The sequence below is a fragment of the Molossus molossus genome, unplaced genomic scaffold, assembly GCF_014108415.1.
Source record: "Molossus molossus isolate mMolMol1 unplaced genomic scaffold, mMolMol1.p scaffold_m16_p_11, whole genome shotgun sequence".
NCBI classification, from domain to species: Eukaryota; Metazoa; Chordata; class Mammalia; order Chiroptera; family Molossidae; genus Molossus; species Molossus molossus.
In genome coordinates, this window is record NW_023425346.1 from 66,058,044 (window position 1) to 66,082,615 (window position 24,572).

At 34.2% G+C, this 24,572-nt stretch overlaps 1 protein-coding gene across 1 annotated transcript in view; it reads right to left on the reverse strand.

The window, feature by feature from the left end:
* The window catches only part of ZNF804A (zinc finger protein 804A), a 247,018-nt gene that overhangs the window by 13,726 nt on the left and 208,720 nt on the right, over window positions 1-24,572 (reverse strand). Inside the window, exon 2 of the mRNA XM_036254509.1 lies at window positions 24,284-24,427. Coding sequence (XP_036110402.1) covers window positions 24,284-24,427 — 144 coding nt within the window. The remainder of the gene's footprint in view (window positions 1-24,283; window positions 24,428-24,572) is intronic.

The following is a 24,572-nucleotide window of genomic DNA, read 5'->3' on the forward strand; positions in this document are numbered from 1 at the left end:
AGAGAGAGAGAGAAACATCGATGTGAAGGGACACATCGAGTGGCTGCCACCCGCACGACCAACCAGGGCCGGGGACAAACTGCAACTGAGGTACATGCCCTTAGAGGGGACCGAACCCGGATCTCTCTGTACCGCAGGCCGACACTCCAACCGCTGAGCCAAACCGGCCAGGGCTAAGGTCAATGTTTTTATTGCCATCTTTTAAGATGGATTTAATTGGCAGTAAATTAAATATATGTTTAGAATAAGAAGAATAGCCTTGTTAAGTGTTTTCCTTACTACAATATCTTAAGTATTCTTTTGAATTGTTCCAATACTTCTGTTTCTAGTTTTATATTTCTTAGTAAGTTAATATATTACCCCTTATTACTGTTTCCACAGGCTTAAAATTTCCTTTGAATTCCCAAAATTTGTTCTATCAAGAACTACTTTCAATGGCTTTTGAAAAATCTAAGTATGCTTTCTATCTTGCATAGAAGTAATATCCTCAAAGAATTACAACTCAATCACCATCTCTATTTCCTGAATCAATTTAGCTTTCTTGGAAGACAGCATGCAGCGAGTGCTTTAGAATGTTAGCAAATATATTTCTTCAGAGAAGGTTAAGATATTCCAGTGAATGGTATCACACTTCAATGTGTAATTTCCTTCCAGTCATTATTTAATCAATGATATTATGCTGAGCCAACTTGTGGAAGACTCTTTTTAAATTTCTTTTCCCGTTACTATCATGAAAGTATATCATTTGGACTTCTCTCCTGGCAGCTCTGAAAGAATCTAATCTCTTAATGGCATATCAGATCTGAACAATATCTTTCCCTAAGGCCTCCCATTCTTTAAATTTCATTAACTCAAGTTTCTCTTTGTAGACAAAAATTTCATTCTAGTTCTAATATGAAAGTATTTGCAATCTGTATGTGTTATGTCTAAAACTGATTTTTTGGCCATTTTCTTAAGTGCTGAATCAGAAGCGTCTCATGCATTGTAAGTGCTCATGAACGCTTGTCACATTGAATTGGCACAGGATGGCAGTGATTATCTTTCTTATACAATAGAAGACTTTAAAAATTTGCGAAAAGAAATCTGATTAAGATGTTTGGTAGTACAGAGAAAGCGATGGGAACTTAATTGACACTTGTATTTTAAAAAAATACAAAAACAACTTGAGTGGCCAGAAATGGAAGAATCGTTAAAAATTATGATGTAATTTCATAAGGAAATACTTATGCAGCTGCTTCCAATTATGCTAAAAGTTTCAAAATATTAGAAACATTGTTGTATTATAATAGTTTAAAAAAATGCTAACAATTGTACAAAGTAATAAACTTATCTGCATCTATAACAATAAATCCCACAAAACATATCCATATATCTATTAGTAAATGTATCTGTATCTATAGAAAAAATGCCAGAGAATATACAAAATCTTAAGGAAATTTTTTTTTGTCAGGCATGTTTTACTTTAAGAAAAGTTGTTTAAATTTAAATTTGAAATATAAAAATGAGATATATTTAAAAACTAACAAAAATTACCGTCATGTGAATTATCCAATCATATGTTCACATCTATGGCCCTAGAAGTAACTGGATTATCCCAAACAGTTCAAAACTCTCTGAACATGTGACCAATAAAAAAGATAAATTAAAATGATGAATTTTTATGTTTGTGATTTTTAACACATGAAATATTTGTGGGTTGGTTAATATTTTTTGAGCTCTGTTATATATATCAAGTGGGAAAATAATATATAAGAACCAGAGTAATAATAGTAATCATCGTGGTAAATACAGTATTAACTTATATGAATATATTCTTTTATTCTTTCTTATTTTCTGTCAAAAATCTTTTATATATGTAGTTACAAATAATTTATCATCTATTATATAATAAAGAAATTGTGAGTAAACGGTTAAAAAACACTTTCTCTTTTGCAGAGGAATTTAATCTTTGTGTATGTTATAACTCTGTTTTTGTTTTTGTTTAATTCTCACCGGAGGACATTTTTGCATTTATCTTCAGATAGAGCGAGAGGGAGTGGGGGGGGGGGGGGGGGAGAGAAATATCAGTGTGAGAAAGACACATTGACTGGTTGCCACCCACAGGACTCCAACCAGGGCCTGGGACAAACTGCAACCAAGATATGTGCCCTTAGCGGGAGCTGAACCCGGGACTCTCTGGTCCGCAGGCCAACACTCTAACTGCTGAGCCAAACCGGCCAGGGTATAGCTCTTTCTTAAACAAGTGAAAAAGTGGAATATCGTGTTATTAGGCAATTTTGCTTATGGTTAAAAATAACTCCTGTCTAGCGAATTGCATTTGAACTGGGAAAAATGTAAAGAATGTATTAATATTTGCTGGGAAGTCTAACTGACTGCCTTCCAGACTGTATACCAGGTTTGGCCCTTGCCAGGATCATGGAAGTCATACCCAGAAACTTCTGCAAGAGTTCCTATTGGTGAGATGAGGTTTTTATCCCTTAATGGCTCCCATAACCACCCACATGTTTTCTCTCCTCTCTCTGCAACTAAACTACATGGGAATGATGAAGGTAAGCGCCCCAGAACTGTGGTGGGAAGAGCTGGTGGTAGATGCTGGCCGGTATCATTCTAAGGGAAACTATTGTCAAATAATCGTTCAAAAATGCATGTGTGGCAGGATAAACTTAGGAAACACACATCAAAATCACAATGAGAGACTATTTCACACCTACTAGGATGGCTAAAATTAAAAAGACAAAGGAAAATAACACATTGTCAAGGATGTGAAGAAATTAGAACTCATGTTAACTGCAGTTGGCAATGGAAAATGGTGCAGCCATTGTGAAAAACAGCTTTTCAGATCTTCAAAAATTAAACATATTACCTGGTGACCTAGCAATTTCATTCCTAGGAATACACTCAAGTTGTTTGAAAACAGATATTCTGACAAATACTTGTACACCAACAATTATAGCAACACTATTCAAAATAGCCAGAATGTGGAAAATCCAAATGTCCATTAATGATGTATTGACAAATGTGATACATCTATATGATAGAATATTATTCAGCCATGAAAAGGAGTGTCTTCAAAAACACTATGCTAAGTGAATGGTCACATTTTATATGATTTTATTTATGTAAAATGTCCAGAATAACAAAATCTACACAGATAGCAGAGTTGCCTGGGGTTAAGTGCAGGGAGAAATGAGGAGGGACTATTAAAAGGCTCTAGGGTTATCTGGCAGGTGTGGCTCAGTGGTTGAGTGTCGACCTATGCACCAAAAGGTCATAGGTTTGATTCCTGGTCAGGACACATGCCCAGATTGTGGGCCTAATTCCCACTGGGGGGCATGCAGGAGGCGGCCAATCAATGTTCTCTCTTGTTCTGGCTCAGCGGTTAGAGCATCAGCCTGCGGTCCAGAGAGACCCGGGTTCGGTTCCCGCTAAGGGCATGTACCTCGGTTGCAGTTTGTCCCTGGCCCTGGTTGGGTCATGCGGGTGGCAGCCACTCGATGTGTCCCTTTCACATCGATGTTTCTCTCTCTCTCTTCCTCTCTCTCCCTCCCACTCTATCTGAACAACAACAAAAAAAAATGTCCTTGGGTGAGGATTAAAAAAAAAAAAATGTTTCTATCTCTCCCTCTCACTTCCTCTTTCTTTAAAATCAATAAAAGGAAAAAATAAAAATAAAAGACTCTAGGGTTTATTTTGGGGTGATAAAAATGTTTTGGAATTAGATATAGTAGTTACACAATACTATGAATGTACTGAATGCCATGGAATTTTTGACTATATTAAAGTGAATTTTAAGCTATGTGAATTTTACTTAAAAAACAAAATATACATTGGTCTTCCCACATTTTTTAACATAATCACTATTTTATATAAGTATTTCATTTAATTCATTAAAACAAAATGAGTTCACTTTAAGACCCTCAAGCAAAATTGCCAGTTGGAAAAGTTTTAGAAATGAAAAAGATGGGAGGAGAATATAAAAATAATAAAAGACAGAAAAAAAACAAAACAAAACAAAAAAAACACACCTTCATTGTTTGGCTAACTCACTGATTTAGTTGATCTATTTAAAATCATTGACTATTATGTTTTTTTTTTTCCATTGCATTTATTGGGTTAAATTGGTTAATAAAATTATACAAATTTCAGGTGTACAAATCTATAATACATCATCTGTATATGATATTGTGTGTTTATCACCCCAAGTCAAGTCTCTTTCCATCACCATGTGCGTCCCCTTTACCTTGTTCTACTTCCCCCACCCTTTTTCTCTCTGGTAATCACCACACTGTGGTCTGTGTCTATGAGTTTGTTTGTTTATTGGCTTAGTCCCTTCAGCTTTTTTACCCAGACCTTCAACCTTCCTCCCCTCTGACAGCTGTCAGTTTATTCTCTGTATCTATGAATCACTTTCTATTTTGTTTGTTATTTATTTTGTTCATTAGATTCCACATATAAGTGAAATCATATGGTGCTTGTCTTTCTCTGACTTATTTCACTTAGCATAATACTTTCCCCATCCATCCACGCTATTGCAAAAGTAAGATTTCCTTCTTTTTTATGGTTGAGTAATATTCCATTGTGTAAATGTACCACAGCTTTTTACCCACTCCTCTACTGATGGGCACTTGGGTTACTTCCAAATCCTGGCTGTGGTAAATAACGCTGCGATGAATATAGGGGTGCATATACTCTTTTGAATTAGTAATTTGGATTTCTTTGGATATAGTTTTTAAATAAATATTGTATCTTCCAGAAGATTGCTTTTGAGTTGAATAATTGCAGAGATTTCATACACTCTTGGCATAATCCAATCTAGAAACAAATTTAGGCTAAAGTGTACTGATTTCGTATCTCTTTGAAAGAGACAGGCCCGTGACCAGTATATTTACAATGTTGGAGGTTAAAATTTAACAATAGCTGTGGAGCTTTCTTGAGAGTTTTCAGAAGACTCTGGAGAACTCTAGACATATTTAAGGAGCTTTATGTAGTACCACTTTGTCCTTAAGAAACTGTGGGATCTCTCCAGCAGTCTGGATTTTCAATCTTAGTTGAATACATTGCTGTCACAAATAAAATTGGAATTGAAAGTATAGCAGGAAATTTCCCAGTTTCTATTGTGATATGTTTTTAACATTATTTCCCCCTACACATTTATGTTACTACTATCAAATCCATGGGAAGGCAGTATTTATAATGGAAAAACAATGAGTTTGGGGAATGAAATTTAGCCTCATAATTTGTCGTTGTGTGACCCTTAGTGGTTCTTTTTCTATTTGTACAACAGAGAATAAAACACCTTTGTAAAAGCACATATGCTTATCACTCAATAAATATCATTTTTTCTCTTCCTTATTCTAACCCTTCAGTTAAAAGGTCGAATTCTAGCCTAGGTGGTGTGGCTCAGTGGTTTAGTGTCGAGCCAAGCACTATGAGGTCTCCAAGTTTGATTCCTGGTCAGAGCACATGCCCAGGTTGTGGGCTCGATCCCCAGTGGGGGGCATGCAGGAGGCGGCCAATCGATGTTCTCTCTCACTGATGTCTCTATCTCTCTCCCTCTCCTTTCCTCTCTCTCTAAAACCAATAAAGGAAAATTATAAATATATATTTTTTTTAAAAGGTAGAATTCTATACTTCAGTATACAAACCTCATTTGAGATTGAGTTTACTAGGTTTATCTTGTAAACCTAGACAAAAACTCTTTTTCAAAAATACCTAAAAAGTGACATAATTGCTTAAAAAATATCAGAAACATTTTGAATTATTCTTGCTCAATATGTGAATAAATATCTTTTTAATAAATATTATGACATTTCATTTGGGTAAGAGACAAATTTCAAGGGCATTTCTGAAAGAAAAAGACATTTTATAATTCACTTTATATCTTATATTTTAGAAAATCAACATCATATTTTGTGTTAGTCAGTTTGATTCATATATTTGTATTTCTTCTGTAGCAATGGTTCACACATTATGTTTTAATAAATTAAAAATAAATTTATGTAAAATGTATGTAATAAGTATTGTCTTTTGCCTATTTTTATATATCTCATTATAAATAAATATTCTCAGTAGCTAATTTCAAAATAATTAAATTGTCTTCTTAATTGATCTGGTAGTTTTGCTACATTTACATAATGAAACCAACTGGGATTGAGCCAGAATTACTTTATTATTGCTTTCTGTTGAAAATAGAATTGTCTCTAATAGAACAGTACAACTGTCTACAGATGAATTAATAAAAAGACCTAATTGAGAGAGAGAGAGAGAAAGGTTTATAACTGAATCATATTAAGAGTTTGATCAATTTCCAAAGGTACTAGTGTATAAAAATTTCAAATTATAAAGTTGTAAGTGTGAAAAAAAGCAGTGGTAGAGACATTTCACTGTCAAAAACCAATATTAATTGTAAACTTGCTCGAAGTCACAAAACAAAAGCAGGTAATGTTTCTTGCCTTTATTTAAATGACTACAATGTTAATCTGATCTTTTATTGGAAATCTATTTAAAAACAATACACGTTAAACTCAAACAACAGAATGGCAAGCTGTATTATTAGAAGAATGTTTTATATCAGGTAAACAAAACACATTCAATAAAGTAAATATTCTATACTAATTCTCATTTTTAGGTATAATATATGAAACTGTTTAATTGTAGTGGTTTTAATTCAGAATTGTCTTTCTAAAGTCTGTTAATCTTAATACATGCTAAAACACGTTATAGCTGTCCTATAGTTCTAATCTGTGTACCTGTGGTAGACGGATCCTCCTAAAATGTTCATGTCCAAATCCCCAAAACCTGCAAATATATTACCTTGCATGGCAAAAACTTTGCAAATGCGATTAATTTAAGAACTTCTGACATTCGAACTGTTAGATAGTTTGTGTTGTTTTAAACCATTAAATGTGTAGTAATTTGTTACAGCAGCAACAGGAAACTTAGACAGCATTTTCTAGCAGAAACTGAGAGTACAGGAGGTTTTGGGAACAGATTAAAGTCACAAGATTAATCACTGATCGTGATTCATGAGCAGCTATCTGTATGACTTTATAAGTCAGATTATAAATAACTTTGTTCTCATCTGTTAAATGTCATCTTCCTACCTTTTAGACATTTCGAACATCAAACATGATAATGCTTCTCAAACTACAAAATGTTGTATACTTATTTAATCTTACTATTTTTGTTGTTTAGATGGTGAAATCTTTGATCATTTGAATCTGCAAGACCATCAGTGTTCCTTTATTATAGAATCAACAATATGATATATTTTTTATTAAAGTCTTGCCTCCACTTGAAGGAGTAAGTTTAACTTGTTACAGTGTTCGTCCCTGTAGTGTCACAATTTAATTCAATAATATGATTTATTTATTTCCTAGGTTTAAGACATTATTGACGTTTCTATGGCAGCAAAGAGATGGATAAAAGAATGTCTCCTAATCTCAGCAATATAAAATTTGGCAGAATGAAATATATTGTATATGGTGTACAAAGTGATATTTTTTCAGAAGAGGGAGATATTATATTTCCCAGAAAAGACTTATCAATAATTTCAAGTAAGCATTGGGTAATTGTCTAAAACAAAACAACAATGAAAAAGTAATCCTTCAAGAGACAGAATAAAGGGCATTACAGGTAGTGTGCAAGTCAGAAACAATGACATGAAGATGTAAAAGGAAAGCTTGGCCCTGGCCAGTTTGGCTCAGCGGTTAGAGCGTTGGCCTGCGGTCCGGAGAGACCTGGGTTCGGTTCCTGCTAAGGGCACGTACTTCGGTTGCAGTTTGTCCCCAGCCCTGGTTGGTTGTGCGGGTGGCAGCCACTCGATGTGTCCCTTCACGTCGATGTTTCTCTCTCTCTCTCTCCCTCCCACTGTATCTGTACAAAAAAAAAATGGAAAAATATCCTCGGGTGAGGATAAAAAAAAAAAAGGAAAGCTTAACGTTTAATATCACAAATGTAGAAAGGTGAGAGAAGGTCCTAGTTTTTCATTTCTGCCTAAAAGAAATCATCACAAATTTAAGTGGCTTAAAATGACACACCTTTATTAGTCATGGGTCCTTAGGTCAAAGGTCAGGCACAGAGTGGCTGTGGTCTCTGCTCAAGACAGAGCTGAAATGAAGAAATCAGACTGAAATTTCATCTGGAAGCTCTAGGGGAAAATCTGCTTCCAAGTTAATGATTAATGTTGGCAGAATTCGGTTCTTTGTGGTTGTAGGACTGAGACGCCTGTTTCGTTACAGGCTGTGAGCCTGGGACTTAGCTCAGCTCCTAGTGGCTGACACATCCCTTCTCACGCAGCTCCGCCCTCTTCCCTGCCAGCCACTGAGACTTTCTCATGTGTCGAGTCCCCCTTGTTTTTAAACTTCTGACTTTTTAGACAAGCCAGAGAACATTGTTTTCAAAAAAATTTATGAGACTAAGTTAAACCCAATGAGATAATCTTCAAGTAACCTAATTTGGGATCTTAACTGCATCTGGCAAAATAATTTCATAGTGGAACATAGATTAATGCATAATTGAATCACGGGGATTGAGAGTACAGAGGCCAGGAATCTTGAGGGCCATATTAGAACCCTACCTACCACAAGAACAAAGCAAAATAATATTAAAAAGGAAATGCATTACTTGTGAGGATAAAAGGCTTAAATATGATGCTCATATACTTAAATTCTGTTCGATGACTACACAGAATTGGAGCAACAACTCTCCTATATATTATTTTATGAAGCTTTTAGTAGAAAATCAGCAATTTTAAATGAATTGAAAAATGTCTATGTAGCAAATATTTCCCTCTCTTCCATTTTCTCTAAAAAAAAGTCGATGGAAAAATATCCTTGAATGAGGATTAACAACAACAGCAACAAAAAGTGAGAATGAAACTGAGATCATCGGTAACACTGAATGATAAAAACAAAAAAAAAATGCTACAAGGAAAATTTCTAAGAAAAAATTAAATTATTTGAACTCAGAATTCTATAGTTTGGCAAATATTGAAAAAATATTTTTAAACATGCACAGAGCAAAAAACATCATTTGATTATTGTAAATATAATCTTTCATCTGGATAAACCACAGTAAAATAAAAAGAAATACATAAGAATAAACAACATTAAATATAAGAATCAGTGGCAGCTGAGTATTATCAAAAAGAATCAAAGGAAGTTTATACAAAATTGAAAGGAAGTCATTTGAATCCTGAAGGCTGGGATAGTCTCTTTCAAGAAGCAGAATTTTAGTAACAAAATTCATTCCCTTTTTTATGTGTTCATTTATAAATTTGGTTCTGAATAAAAGACTGACTTAATCATAATAACATAATGTATACTAATATTGGGCATAAAATGATTTAACATAAAAACAGTGCATTGAACACTTAATTACAGTCATAGAACAGAATAAATTGAATGGTATTCTTTTAAAATTTTCAAATTGTCTAACATAAAAATTTTGGAATAAGTGAAAAGTTAAAATGCAGGCATATTAATTTAATCTTTCGATTTCATATCAATGGGTCAATATATAACATCTAATGTTGCTGAATTAAGAAATAAAGAAGACAACATTATTTAAAGTTATAAAGGAAATACATAGGTATTATAGTATATTTAATAAAAATAACAAGAAGATGGGGAAAGAAAATGTGAGATAGAAATACTAAATTCTTCACCTTGCAAAATGGGACATTGGGCCTTGGCTGCTCAGTTGGTTGAGCATTGTCCCATTCACAGAAAGATCACCAGTTGGATTCCTGGTCAGGGCACATACCCGGGTTGTGGATCCAATCCTAGGTCTGGGTGCATGCTGAAGGCAACCAGTCGATGTTTCTCACATCATTGTTTCTCTCTCTCTCCCTCAACCTTCCTTTCTCTCTAAAATCAATAAAAAATAACATTAAAAAAATAGGACATTGGAGTTTAGTCTCAAATTACATATTATGTGCTTAAATATGTAATTTGAATAAAAAGAACTTAAAATGGTTATTTGTTTACCTCTTTCATCTGAGAATGGGAAGGAGAGATTTTATATATATTTCTGGACTATTGTATATGTTATAAATATTTGTACACATTCTATTAACAACTTAAAACCTGTTTTACATAAAAAAATTACTCAAATATTCAAAGTGGTCAAATATTCGAATATCCAAAATACAATAAAAGTAAACTGGAAGATATTATATGGACATAATTTATTATCTCTAGATAGTACTAACAGTCTTTTTTACTTAGAACCATAAATAGATTCTATTTTAAATCTTGGTAAAGGTAAATGGAGTTCCATTTCTAAATTTTAAACCACAGTAGTGAACTAATACCACAACAAGCTCTTCATCAGCCCTTGTTTATTTTTATTTTTTTAATTTATGTTTTTATTTGTCATCTGAGGATATTTTTTATTTATCATCAGATAGAGTGGGAGGGGTATGAACCACAACCGAGGTACATGCCCCTGACCGGAATCGAACCCACGACTCATTGGTTCATGGCTGATGCTTCAACCGCTGAGCCAAACCAACCAGGGTATCAGTCCTTATTCAGAAAGAGCCAAGAATAAGTCACGACTCAATCACAGCTATTATTATTTTTTTTAATATATTTTTATTTATTTTTTTAGAGAGGAAGGGAGAGAGAGAGAAACATTTATGTAAGAGAGAAACACTGATCAGCTGCCTCCTGCACACCTCCTACTGGAGATCAATTTCGCAACCAGGGCAAGTGCCCTGACTGGGAATCGGACTGGGACCTCTCAGTCCACAGGACGATGCTCAGTTCACTGAGCCACACTGGCTGGGCTCGATCACAATGATTACTGACACATGAATAAGAAACCTAGGACTTAATTTTTATTATTTTGTGAGACAGTTATACCTAAAGATTTGAACTTCTTCAAAAACACATTTTTTTTTTTAAAGAAAGAATGAAAACTATCATAGTAGAGGATGTTTTGTCTATGTCATAAAAAATGACTAAGTGGCAGATTTTCCAATAAAAGCACAGGTGACCCAGTCAATCTCCTTACAAACATTCTAATGACAGACCTCCTGACAAGTAATTCCTCATATTTACTCCTGGCAGAGTTCTTAAATACAGAATGGTTTCACAGCAGGTACTTCTGATAACCCAGTATGATGAACAAACCAGGGATCTGAGTGTCTGGAAATTGTCAGGTAAACCCTGTCACTACCTGAGAACAATGTGAAGTTGTTTCATGACCCAAACGGACTTTTATGTGTAAGTGTTATGAATCACATGTATTACCTGGACATCATATATACATTTGTCATGTGGATAGATCTGACACGGAAATAGATGACCCAGGAGCTGTGTTTGTGGTCTCTGACCTCTTATTATCTGCTTCACCTACTATCCATGAGCGCTTGCTTGAATTCCTGAAATTGTTAGTAGTGATGTGTACTTGGCAAGGCCTCTGTTTGTTTGGGGTGTTTCGTGTGAGTTTGACTGGACAATTTAGTCATTTTTAATGTCTCAAACACTCAAAAATCTGCAAAAATTATAAAAATTAATGATATGCAAATAGCAGTGGACAATGCTCTCATGGTTTTAATAAACTGCAGTTTTGCAGTGTTTTAATCAAGTGTTCCTAGTAGTAATAACTCAATACATTTTTATTCTACCACAAGGCATATTTCTAATCTACCTTATTACATTTCTGAGGAATAGAGAGTTACAGACTTAAAAGAAGAAGAGGGATTTAATGCCCACGCAGACTAAAGCACGGAGCAAACATAAAACAAAAGTCATTTTGTGAAGAGAACATTTATTAAGGAGTTGAACACACGGTGGTCTTCTAGATTTTCTTTGTTTTTTTTCCATGAGGTCACTGAACACTTAGAAACGACACAGAACACAATGAAAGTCCCAAGGTATTTCTTTGCTAACATTCAGCAACAAGCGTATTTCCTTTTCCTGGTTCAGAATCATTTTAATTAAATGACATGAGAGCCTTCTAGGAAAGATTAACCACAGAATTAAAACTGTGCCTTTAGGCTGGTATTTGGTGAGAAAACAGCACAATTCCCTTTGAATGAATATTTCTTGCTGCTTATTTCTGTTTCTGTTTTAATGAGCACCTAGCTGCGTTTTTGTTTTTGTGGGTTTTTTTTTTTTTTTTGTAATCTCTTTTTTTATAATGATTCAGTATTCATATAAACATTTCACGGGGATAAAAATCACTTAATAGCATTTTCAGCTCATCATTACTGCTATGTGTCAAACAAAGCATCTGGAAAGATTGCTTAACTCCAATTTCAGTCATGTTTCTGTATAGTTTGTGTTCTTTTTAAAATTCAAAGGAAATGAGGGAATTCTTTCCAGGGTGGAAGATAGTATGTCTGAATAGGAAATTAGACAAATTCAATATATATTTACAGGACAACCTTTTATTTTAAAAGTTGGGTAAGAGGTAGTGTGATAATAAAAAGAAGAAAAAAATCTTAATTCTGCCAGGTTAATGCCAGACTGTTAAGGTTTGAAGAAACATTTTGTTTGTTTGTTTACTCTGCATTACGTCCCCTGGGCATATTTACTATAACTGGAAGAAACTTTTGAGATATATATTGAAAAACTATATAACTGTTCTTTAAATGATCTTTTGAACTAGTCTTAGTTTCTTACTGTTTGCCTAACTAAGTAGCTGAATAAAATGTTTGAATTTGTCATTTTATATTTTATGATGGTCATGATTTTACCTTTTGAGGGAAAAAATAACATATCTATATGTACATACATATATATGTATATATGTTCATTCATATGTAACACTTCTAAGACAAGTTTTTTTATCATATTGTTTGCTATATTTCTTTGTTTTCCTTTATAAAAACATGTGGCCATAGATAAGCTAAATAAATAGTGTGATTTTGGAGGAAACATTTTGTCTTGATACGTTTGACACAATGCCATATTTTTTTATTTTTCCCCTTATGTGAATCCCATTTGGATTACAACATTGATGATAATATTCCTAATAAATGCAAGGGGTAAAAATAAAGTTGGGTTAACATCTAGCATATCTTTTTTTTCTTCAAAAAAAATTTTTTTTGCTTTATTGACTTTTAGAGAAAAAGATAGAAACATCGATGAGAGAGAATATCGATTGGTCGCCTTCTGCATGCCCCCCACTGGGGATCAGGCCCACAACCTGGGCATGTGCCCTGGCCAGGAATCGAGCTGGTGACCTCTTGGTGCATGGGTCAATGCTCAACCACTGAGCCACACCGGCCGGGTGAGCATATCTTCTTTTTATAAGACAGGTACTTAAGACTTTAGTGGACCTTTTTTGTGTGTGTAAGACAACACTATAACTTATTTTTATATTTAAAAAGTGCACTGATCTGCTGAGAAAAGCAATTTTTAATATTATGTAGAGGATTTTGTTGGCAGATTTTGTGACATGAATTGCACTTCCCTAGATGGAAAATGTCAGGCTGATGCTTCAAACTTTACCTTCAGCTGCCTTGGGAAATATCAATAAAGAAATATCAACCTTTTCTCCATTAAATCCCTGTTTATCATACAACTATAAGCAGTTATCCCTGATTGAGTACATAGCAGCATTTTCCAAATCGCTACAAATACACGGAGGTAAAATTGAGCGGAAGTAAGAATGAAGGTGTACTGTACCATAGCATATCACAGTTTCCTACAGAGGAAAATTTGTATAAAGAGCATGATTTTTAGATTAATATAGTTATTTTGATGTATTTTTGAACTGAATGTATTTTATGTGTATGATGTGCCTATTGGGTGTATTTAGTTAGGCATGCAATTGAATAAGAAGCAACACCAAAATCAAAAACATATGAATCTGTGTCTATGCCCCTTTAGTATGCATTGATACATATCTATATCTATAGAAAATGGCTGGAATCTTACCTTATTGAATATAAAGAGTGACTTTTATTTGTAAGACATGGCCATTTGAAAGTTACTAGAATTATTTGATACAACTAGGAATAATCGATATTAGTTTAAGCCTATTTCTTACCTTTCGCAGAATAAACATTTCTATAGACCTCATCTTGAGGTCTATATAGCAATATTATGATAATCATACATGGTATCTCATAAGTTATGTATCTCAGAATAATAATTACAGCAATGCAATAGAATTTCAGTATATGAAGATCTAATGATATCAGGTTATACAATAACTTGTGTTTGCCAATTGTATGACTTACCCAAAGTCTACATTTTTTTTAAAAAAGGTGCCATACCTTTGGCAATTTGAAAATGCATAGATGATCCAAACATGCAATAAAAAAAAAGACATTTTAAAAAGGAAAATATTTCTTAAAGATAGGTTTGCAAATATCACCATGTTCTACTATCAGAGAATGTGATCATAATAAAGAAGCCAATCAATACTACATAAATGAGGTGAGTTAAAGATTACTAAAATTCTCCTTTCTCAAACTGCTCACAGAAATACAAATTACTTATAGCACTTCCAACCACAAATTGCCAAGACTGCAAATATTTGTATTCTGGGATAAAGGAGGACTGCAGATGAATTTTAATATATATAGACATACATATATATATGTATCAATACTTTTGCTTTTTTTTTATCTTGTTCGCTATTTCTAACAACCCATGAGACATTATTATCTATCTCTTTGGATAAATATAGGTATATTTTTTTCTTATATTAATTATCTGGCTCATTAAAAATGATTTATGTTTAAGATACTGGTCGGTGACTTCTAAGTGTAGAAATTTACCTTATACTTAAACACAGGTAAATATTAGAGGAGCCAGGCAAACATAAAAAGTGCACCATTCCATAGATTGTTTACTTTTCATTTATTCATTATTACATTTGATATAATTTAAAATATCTTGGCAATTTGGTTGGGCTTGCTCACTGTCAGAGCTTCAAAAATAAAAATAAGAATATTTGTATAATTAACAACCAAATACTCATTGGTAAAATCTGTAGCTGGGTGAAAAATTTGTACACATCATATCACAAATGTAAAAAGACATGTTTGCTTCTTTATTTTCTAAATAAATTACCTTTCCATTACTTGAGCCATTCCCCACTGGAGAGTAGAAAATGAATAAATAGTATTACAACCCATATTTAAATGGACTATTTACTGATAACAAGTATTGTGACAATAACTGCAAAGTATCTTCAATTTTCTACTTATCCTTCTTATTACCATTAAGTTTTCTTAGGTCCCGGGAGTGTGGGGGGGACAGGAGAGAACTTATATGAACTTTTGGCAGCCAAAATCCATATACTCTTCGTACATAGTACCAGATTGCTCTAACCACAGGTAATGTTGCTGCCTCCATTTCTGAAGTCAACACATGGTATATTCCATTGTCTGTTCTCACTTTCATGAGGAGGACCCAGTACTCCTCTCCAGGTGACTTAAATTCAACTGCATATTAATTCTTATTGACCATATAGCCATCTCTGAATCTCCTCACACCCTCCATTGTGGTGATTGTCTCGGATAATCTACCTGCATATCTCTTCTCTCTCCACCACAAGATCACCAGCTCTCAAATCAGTTGCCAAAGGGCATGGAGGAAATTCTGGGCACTATCCATTGTGTATTTAAACAGAGCTTCCTGGGAAGAGCAAACAGCAGAGCTTGTTGCTTAAACATATTCTGATGCCAAATTAATTTTGATATTGGCTAAGTGTCATATTGGTATGGAGCAGGAGCCCAAAGGCATTCTCTTTCCAGCCTCCCTACTTTCACCGTGTCTTTATAAGACATCTTCCCTTCTGGGACTCTGCCTAGAGGAGAAATCAGAATTCATATGCCTAACTGCTTCCCTCTCAATAGTTTTTGCTTCTGTTTCCATCCTCTTTCTAATCTTTCTCTATGAATTGTTTTGCAATAAGAAGAGGTGAACTTTTTTGATGCATCTATATTATAGAAGCATGCAATATGTCATCAGATGGCAACCTAAGTAGCAACCTCAGGACGCTTGGTATCCCCACTCTCCTTTCAACCCGGCCTCATGTTATCATCAACTGGAAAACTTCAACCATGAATCATGCAGGAGAACTATACCAACTCTGAGATTACTGTGCTTTAAAGTTTTCCTGGGGATTCTAATATTCAGCTGAAATTAAAGTTTTTTTTATTTTATACAATCTCCACCTCTTACCACAGAAAACCAAAATACTAAAGTTATAATTTCTATAGAAGCTAGGAAAACCTTGAAATGTATTATAAGACAACCCTCATAATTTAAGGTTTAGTTGTTGATCTGACTAGGAGATAAAAATTTGATTTTGAAGATGCTTCAAGCTAAGTACTGTTCCTAATTTCCCACATTATGTTAACCTTAGATATTGAATTATATTGTATCAATTTTGTTCTAAAAAGTTTGATTTTGTTAAGAGTAATTCTCAGAATATGTCTCAACATTATTTGTTATAAAAAATTATAAATCATTCTATTAAATAGAAAGTATATAATACATCTATAACTGATTTCCCAAAATAGACATAGTCTCATAAGATATATTAAAGTGTCATCATTAACATAGTAAATAAAAATAAAATAGTGAAATGAAGTGATACAATTTTACTGACACCACCAACCAAGTCATTGTGACACACAGAGGATACAGAGTGGGGCAAAAGTGGGTTTACAGTTGTTTCTATGAAAATAATACAATAGTTAGCCCTGGCCGGTTTGGCTCAGTGGTTAGAGTCTCTCTGAGGTCCAGAGAGACAGGGTTAGGTTCCCGCTAAGGGCACGTACCTTGGTTGCAGTTTGTCTCTGGCCCTGGTTGGGTCGTGCAGGAGGCAGCCACTCAATGTGTCCCTTTAGCATTGATGTTTCTCTATCTCTCTTCCTCTCTTTATCTCCTACTCTATCTGAACAAAAATTGGAAAAATGTGCTCAGGTGAGAATAAAAAAAAAAGAAAATAATACAATAATTAATAAATAATGCAATAATAATCTGACGTAGTCACAACTATAAACCCACTTTTGCCCCACCCTGTACTTCCAAGAATTAGTAAGTAATCATTACAATAAAATAAAGATATACCACTTGGGCTTAAAATGGTTTTCTTATAGTTATTGTCATGCTGTTTTATAAAAATAAAAATTTTAGTGGTAACAAACACTAAGATGTAGAGGCACTCTCTTATTGGCTTATCATATTTAATTTACACATTAGATGAATTTCTCTACTGTAGTTTATGTATTTTTTTTTTTTTTACTCCTTTTGGCATAATTATGTTTAGGTAACATAGAGCAGAAACCTCCATTTAAAGATGCAGTATTTTTCACCTTCCCTGAAGACTGATTGACTCAATAGACAGTCATTGACCTAATAAAATTCAACAATAGACAAAGTTTTCAGTTTAATTCTATCAAATCATGACTTTGAATTGGAATGTCAATACAGTACAGTTCTGTGATTAACAAGACATATATGTGTGTGTGTATGTTGTTTTTAGCAGTATTTTTTGGGGGGCCAAGGAGGTTCTATATGAAAAAGCTGTATGTTCTTCCCTTATTTCGATCCTCAAAAATGGTTAAAAAAATTAACACATTACCTGTATGAAACAGCTTAAATTTGTCTACAATTGGAGTTTTGGTGCATCAGAAACTGTATAAAAATTCATGCTCTTTGATCTAGTATTTCCACTTATAAAGACCTATGATAAGCAGATGCACACAGATGTTCACTGCCTGTTATTTATAAGAGAAAAAAGTGCTTAAAATCTAATAACAGGAGAATGGTTAAGTACATTATGGGGTTTTTACAAGAAAAAAAACTAAGAGTACAATTAGATTGAAGTGCATATCACACACACAAAAATCTCAGGGAGATATTTGAAATGGATTAAATCATGTATTGCTTTACCTGTATCCCACATTTTCTCATTAACCTTTAAATATTACCTTGCAGATAAAAACGTATTTCCAAATATCAGGAAGTGATGCCTTTCTCAAGTACCAGGTTAGTGCACAGCAACTTAAATGATTAGGAAACATTCAAATGTGAGAACAAAGCTGCTCCATTTCCATGGCAATACAAGTTCCTGCAGGAATAGCCAATTCCAGCAACCTGGCCTGACTGACTTCCTCCGGAGCAGAACAAAGTAGCATGCGGAAGAAAACTGAATCTTGACTGGCTGGGCGAAGGTCACTTCAGTGCCTTGTGGGATATATTTCAACCACATTGAAGCCTCTAAAGCAAAAATCAAAATGTTTGAGGGGCAGCAGCAATAAGGCAATCATTCCCTTTTCTATCTCTTCATAGCATCAGTGTGACATATCTCTTGGAGTGAAAATAACTCTGAATTGCCACAGGCTGCCAGGTGATAGCGCAGACACAGTACGGCTCTGGTTTAAGGGCAGATGAACAGGTGAAAGGGCTCAGAGGAAAATCTTTTCTTTTTACCTGATGCTGAGTTTCCCACTTAAAAAAATGTACCAATGATTAAAATTCAGAATGACATAACTTCCCTGAAAACTATTCTAATCTTTGATATAAAAGAATTACTTAGAAAATTTGGAATTGAGGATTAAATATATATTGATTATATATGGATGAACATATAGATCTGAACTATGTATTATACCTGATAATCAAGAATTCTTGAATTTTAGATCCTGAAAGGCCAATAAAAGTATCTAGTACAAAGTCTCTGGTTGTGTATGCAGAATTAAAGCCTTGGGAAAGTGAAAATGAAAAGATACAGAGAGCAGACTGGTGGTTTCCAGAGAAGCGTGGAGTTGGGGGACTGGGTGAAAAAGTCAGTTATAAAATAGTCACAGAGATGTACAGTAAAGTGCAAGGAATGCAGTTAATAATATCGTGATAACTATGTATGGGGCTAGTTGGGCACTAGAAATGCAGAGGAGAACACTATATAAAATATATGATTGTTTAATCACTAAGCTGTACACCTAAAACCAATACAAAGTAAAATTGAAAGAAATAAAAACAGATAACCCAGAAAGTTTCTCCCATGCCAGAAGTTCATAATGGAGCCAGCCTGAGGTACTCAGGTATCTTGACTTCAAATTCATTCAAATATACATATAAATGTATGTTTATATAGTTTCAAAATTTATATATTAAGTATATGATGTTTAATATTTTCGGCTGCTATAACATTGTCTCATGTTAAATTAATAACTTAAGACTCTGCTATTTACCAGAGTTCATGGCAATTTAGATAGTATATCTGTCTCTAGAGTTTGATGCCCCTAGGCATTATCAAAAGTGATCCCCTGGACTTCAAAATAACCACCTAAATTCTACCTGAATCCCCTAACTTATCTGTGGACAGTATATAGTATCCTAACTTCACTAAGAATGTGGAACTGGAAAGGTCCTTGTGATCATCTAAGTGAGTTTGATTTGGTAGCACCTATGGCTGAATGAAGCAAAGAATAGTAATAACTGGTAAGATATTTTTAAAACACACATGCACACTATGTTTCTATAAACTTAGTTTACACAATGAAACAAATGTGTAATAATATATCTTTAGTTTTTTGGTATTTGGAAAAAAATCAGACAACTTTCTCAAATGTACCATATTGAGAACAACACTTCAGAATCATTTTATCAAATACCAGGAAATGCAGAATGAAATCAATACTATTTCTTGGTGGGTTTTAACATTCAGATTAAGCAATAATGCACGCATATGTATACCTTCTTATGTAAGAAAATGAATGGTACTTCCATCAAAACCCTTCTTTCAGCTGGTGAGCCAGTGGAACTACTACCAGGAAAACTAAGGGTAAGGGAAGGTCCTTTAATGTGAACTAATTAGCACATTATGTATGTAAATAAAGATGAACTTTTTCTCTACAACAGCACCCTTAAGCACAGTTTTGTTGCTACAAAGGTATGAAAAGAGAGAGTGGAAAATGGCAGTGGAGTGAATGGAAGCTACACAAACCGTCTCCCAGGACCAAACTGGAATTACAATTAAAATAAAGACAAATCATGGGAGAAAAAAACAACTGAAAAGCAGTTGGAGAGAACCTATACAAACAGGGACAGAAAGAGGATGCCAACTCAAGTCTGGTAGGAACTGGAGAGGCACATGAGGGCGGGCTGGGAGCCCATGGACAGCAGTGGAGAGCTGTATTAGCTGAGTGTGCTTTCTATTGAGAAAGTGGTGGTTTTAAAAAGAACAAAATCAGCTACAGCCACTCACCTTGGGCTCTGGCAGAGGAAGGGCAGCCTGGACTGGAACTGTGTGGAGACAGTCCAGCGATCCTGGATCAGGAGAGAGCTGGACAGGAGAACAGTGGGAGTTTTGGGCTGAACCACTCCCTCACAGGTCAGTAGCAATTTTACTCAAAGAGCCCCTTCCCAGAGTCCTGGGGAGAAGCAAAGGCTTCTCCCACAGGAATTTAACACCACCAGGCCAGGCCAGAGAAATGCAAATTTCATTAACATCATGTCTGATAGAAAGCATGTGCCCCACCTGCTGGAAATCCTTTTACATCTGAGGGATTTTTCATTCAGTTGAGGGCAACAAATTGAGACTCACCAAGTAACTGAGACTAATAGCCTCCAGGCAAAAAGCTAGAGGATAACTGAACCTTTCCTGGGCTTGCAAAACTACCCAGGAAAGTAAGACTTGATAGTGATGTTTAATGTGGATCCTCCAATACTCATTCAAACCCAGTAGAGGGAGCCACAAACAGCAGAATACCAACACCCACAGGGAAAATTTGGCAGGCTCCAAAACCCACCGAGACAGCAAAAATAGTGAAACAAAGGAAAAAACCCCAAATGAAAGAACATGATAATTCTGAAGGAGAAGAAATAAATTACATAGTATTAAGCAAGACATCAGAGGTAGAGTTCCGAGTAATAATCATGAGAAAGCAACAGCATGAGCAATGATATAGAAACACTGAAAACCAACCAACTGGAAACAAAGAATGACAGAAGACATATCATCCCTGATGAACCTAGATGCCAAAATCCTTAACAAAATATTACTAAATGTGATCCAGCAATAAATATAAAAAAATAGTTACCATGACCAAGTGGGATTCATGGCTGGTACAATAATTGCAAATCAATAAATGTGATATACTACATAAACAAAATGAAAGATAAAAACCATATGATCATATCAATAGGCAATGAAAAAGCATTCAACAAAATCCAGCACCCATTGCTGATAAAAATGCTCAGCAATTTGGGAATAGAGGGATCATATCTCAACATAATACAGGCTATATATGAAAAGCCTAAAGCCAACGTCATACTCAATAGGCAAAAACTAAAAGCATTTCCCTTAAGAACAGGAACAAGACAGGTATGCCCACTTTCACCCCTCTTATTTAACATAATACTGGAAGTCTTGGCCACAGCAAACAGACATGAAGAAAAATAAAAAAGATCCAAATTAGAAAGGAGGAAGTGAAACTCATCATTCACAGATGATATGATATTGTACATACTAAATCCTAAAGACTCCATAAAAAATCTACCAGAGCTAATAAATGAATTTGAAAAAATAGTAGGATACAAAATTAAAGTCAAGAAATTGATGGCATTCTTATACACCAATGGTGAACTCACAGAAAGAGAAACTGAAAAAACAATCCCATTTATCATTGCAGCAAAGAAAGCTAAGATACCTTGGAAAAAACTTAACCAAAGAACTAAAGCACCTATTTGCAGAAAACTATAGGATATTGAAAAAAGAACTAGAAGAAGATATAAAAATGTGGAAGCATATACCTTGTTCATGGATTGGAAGAATTAACATCATTAAAATGTCCATACTACCCAAAGCAATCTGTAGATTCAATGCAATCCCCATCAAAATACCAACGACATACTTCACAGAACTAGAACAAATACTCCAAAAGTGTATATGGAATCAAAAAAGACCCCGAATAGCCACAACAATCTTAAAAAAGAAGAATAATGTAGGGGGGATTACAATACCGAATATCAGGTTATACTACAAAGCCATTGTAGTCAAAACAGCTTGGTACTGGCACAAGAACAGGCATATAGAACAATGGAACAGGCCAGAATACCTGGAAATTGACCTGAAACATTATGCTCAATTACTATTTCACAAAGGTGGCAAGGGCAAACAATAATGTAAGGACAACCTCTTTAATAAATAGTGTTGGGAAAATTGGACAGCTACATGCAAAAAATAAAAATAAAAAATATTAAGCTAGACCTCCAATTTAAACCATACACAAGAACAAACTCAAAGTGGGTAAAAGACAAATGTGACTCGTGAATCCATAAAAGTCCTAGAAGAAAATGTAGGCAACAAAATTTCTGACATGACATGCAGTAGAATTTTTACTGATATAATGCCTAAGGCAAGAGAAACAAAGAAAAAAAAAATAATACATGGGATTACATCAAACTAAAAAGCTTCTGCATAGCTAAAGAAACAAGCATAAAAATGGAAAGGGAACCCTTATGTGGAAGAGCATAATTGCCAGCAATACATCAAATAAGGAGTTAATTTCCAAAATATATAGAGTACTCATACAACTCAACAAAAGAAAGACAAAGAACCCAGTTACAAAATAGGCAGAGGACCTAAATAGACTCCTCTCCAAGCATGACATACAAATGACCAAGAGACACATGAAACAATGTTTAACATCACTAATCTTCAGAGAGATGCAAATTAAAACAACTATGAGGTATCACCTCACACCTGCCCGAGTGGCTGCCATCAACAAATCATCAATCAACAATGCTGGCGAGGGTGTGGAGAAAAGGGGACTCTAGTACACTGCTGGTGGGAACGCAGACTGGTGCAGCCACTATGGAAAACAATATAATGTTTCTTCAAAAAATTAAAAATTGAACTGTCATTTGACCCAGTGATCCCACTCCTAGGAATATATCCTAAAAAGCCTGAAACACCAATCAGAAAGAATACATGTACTCCAATGTTCATAGCAGCACTATTTATGATGGCTGAGATCTGGAAACAGCCCAAGTGTCCATCAAGAGATGAGTGGATAAAAAAGCTATGGTACATATTCGCAAGGAATACTATGCAGCTGTAACAAGATCTCATCCTTTGAAGTGACATGGAGGGACCTGGAGAGTATTATGCTAAGTGAAATAAGCCAATCAGAAAAAGACAAATATCATATGATCTTACATATTTGTGAAATATAATGAACAAAATAAGCTGATGAACAGAATAGACCCAGAGACATAGAAGTAGGGTACAGACTGACAAACCTCAGAAGAGGGGGAGGGTTGGGAGGGAAGAGATAAACCATAGAACTTATACGCATATATGTGTAACCATGGACATAGACAACAATGCTGGGGATGGGGGGATTGGGAGGAGGGTGTCAATGGGAGAAAAAGGAGAAACATCTGTAACAAAAATAAATCAAAAAAATATTTAAGAAATAACAGCAAAGGAAAATATATACAGTTAGTTCATAAGCACTAATTGATCATTTTTTTCTCTTTACTACTTATGCTAAATACCTCTAATGGAAAGTTACTGCAAATATATGGGTTAAATATGTGTATTTTCTTAATACCAATCAAAATGATATATGGGTGATATTTGTGAGTGATGGCTAAAAAGGACAATATGAGTTGGCGATAACTAAGACTGTTGGAGTCCTGTGACAGATCAGTGTGCTAACAAACATAAAAGTTGTAGTGATAAATGTCAAGTATATAGGAAAATGGAATCTGTATTATTTACTTCACTTCTGAAATCATTGCTAGTTTAAACTCATTTTTATAGAGTATTGAAAAAATTAATCTTGAATTTACAATTGATAAGGAAATGAAAAAAGATTAAAATAAACTAAATTATATACACATTAAGTTTTTACTTAACCAACAATACTGGTCATATTTACCATCCCAAAACTTTTTTTACCCATGACTTACAATAGTTAAAATGCTTTATGTAAAGAACTATAAATACATTAGTTTATATTTGATAAACATTTTAGTTGATTAAAATTTTTTAAATTTATAAATTTGAGAACATTGAGCAGATCATAACCTATAGAGTAAAATCTTCAAAATATTGCCAATCACTGAAAGACAACTGAATGGTGTTTCTTTGTATAAATTTTTTATTTCAGACTTCACATTTGGTGCTTTAAAGAATAAAAACAAAAAGTGTATTTTGCTATGTCATCAAGTCATAATCTCAGAATATCTCTAAAATTTATATAAGAAAATATATCTTATTCATATAGTCTATACAATTTAAATTATTACAAAAGTTCAGAAATATACATTTTTGGATATTTCTTACTTACCTGTTTGTGAGCATGATCATATGAATTAATATGATTGTCAAACTCCTGATGCTTATAATACTGCTTGTCACAGAGTTCACAGTAAAAATTGGCCTTCAGATCTTCTAGAGCTTTTGCTATGGTGTTCTCCTTCTCAGCATAATCCTTAAAAATAAAATTTCAAAGAAGGAAGCAATTAGTTCTCCCCTGAGTTTTTTTTCCCCCTGATGGCTGTTAACTATTACAATAATTACAGTAAGAAACAGAATTTAATAGACAACCAGATCAATAAAGTAAATACCAACAATCC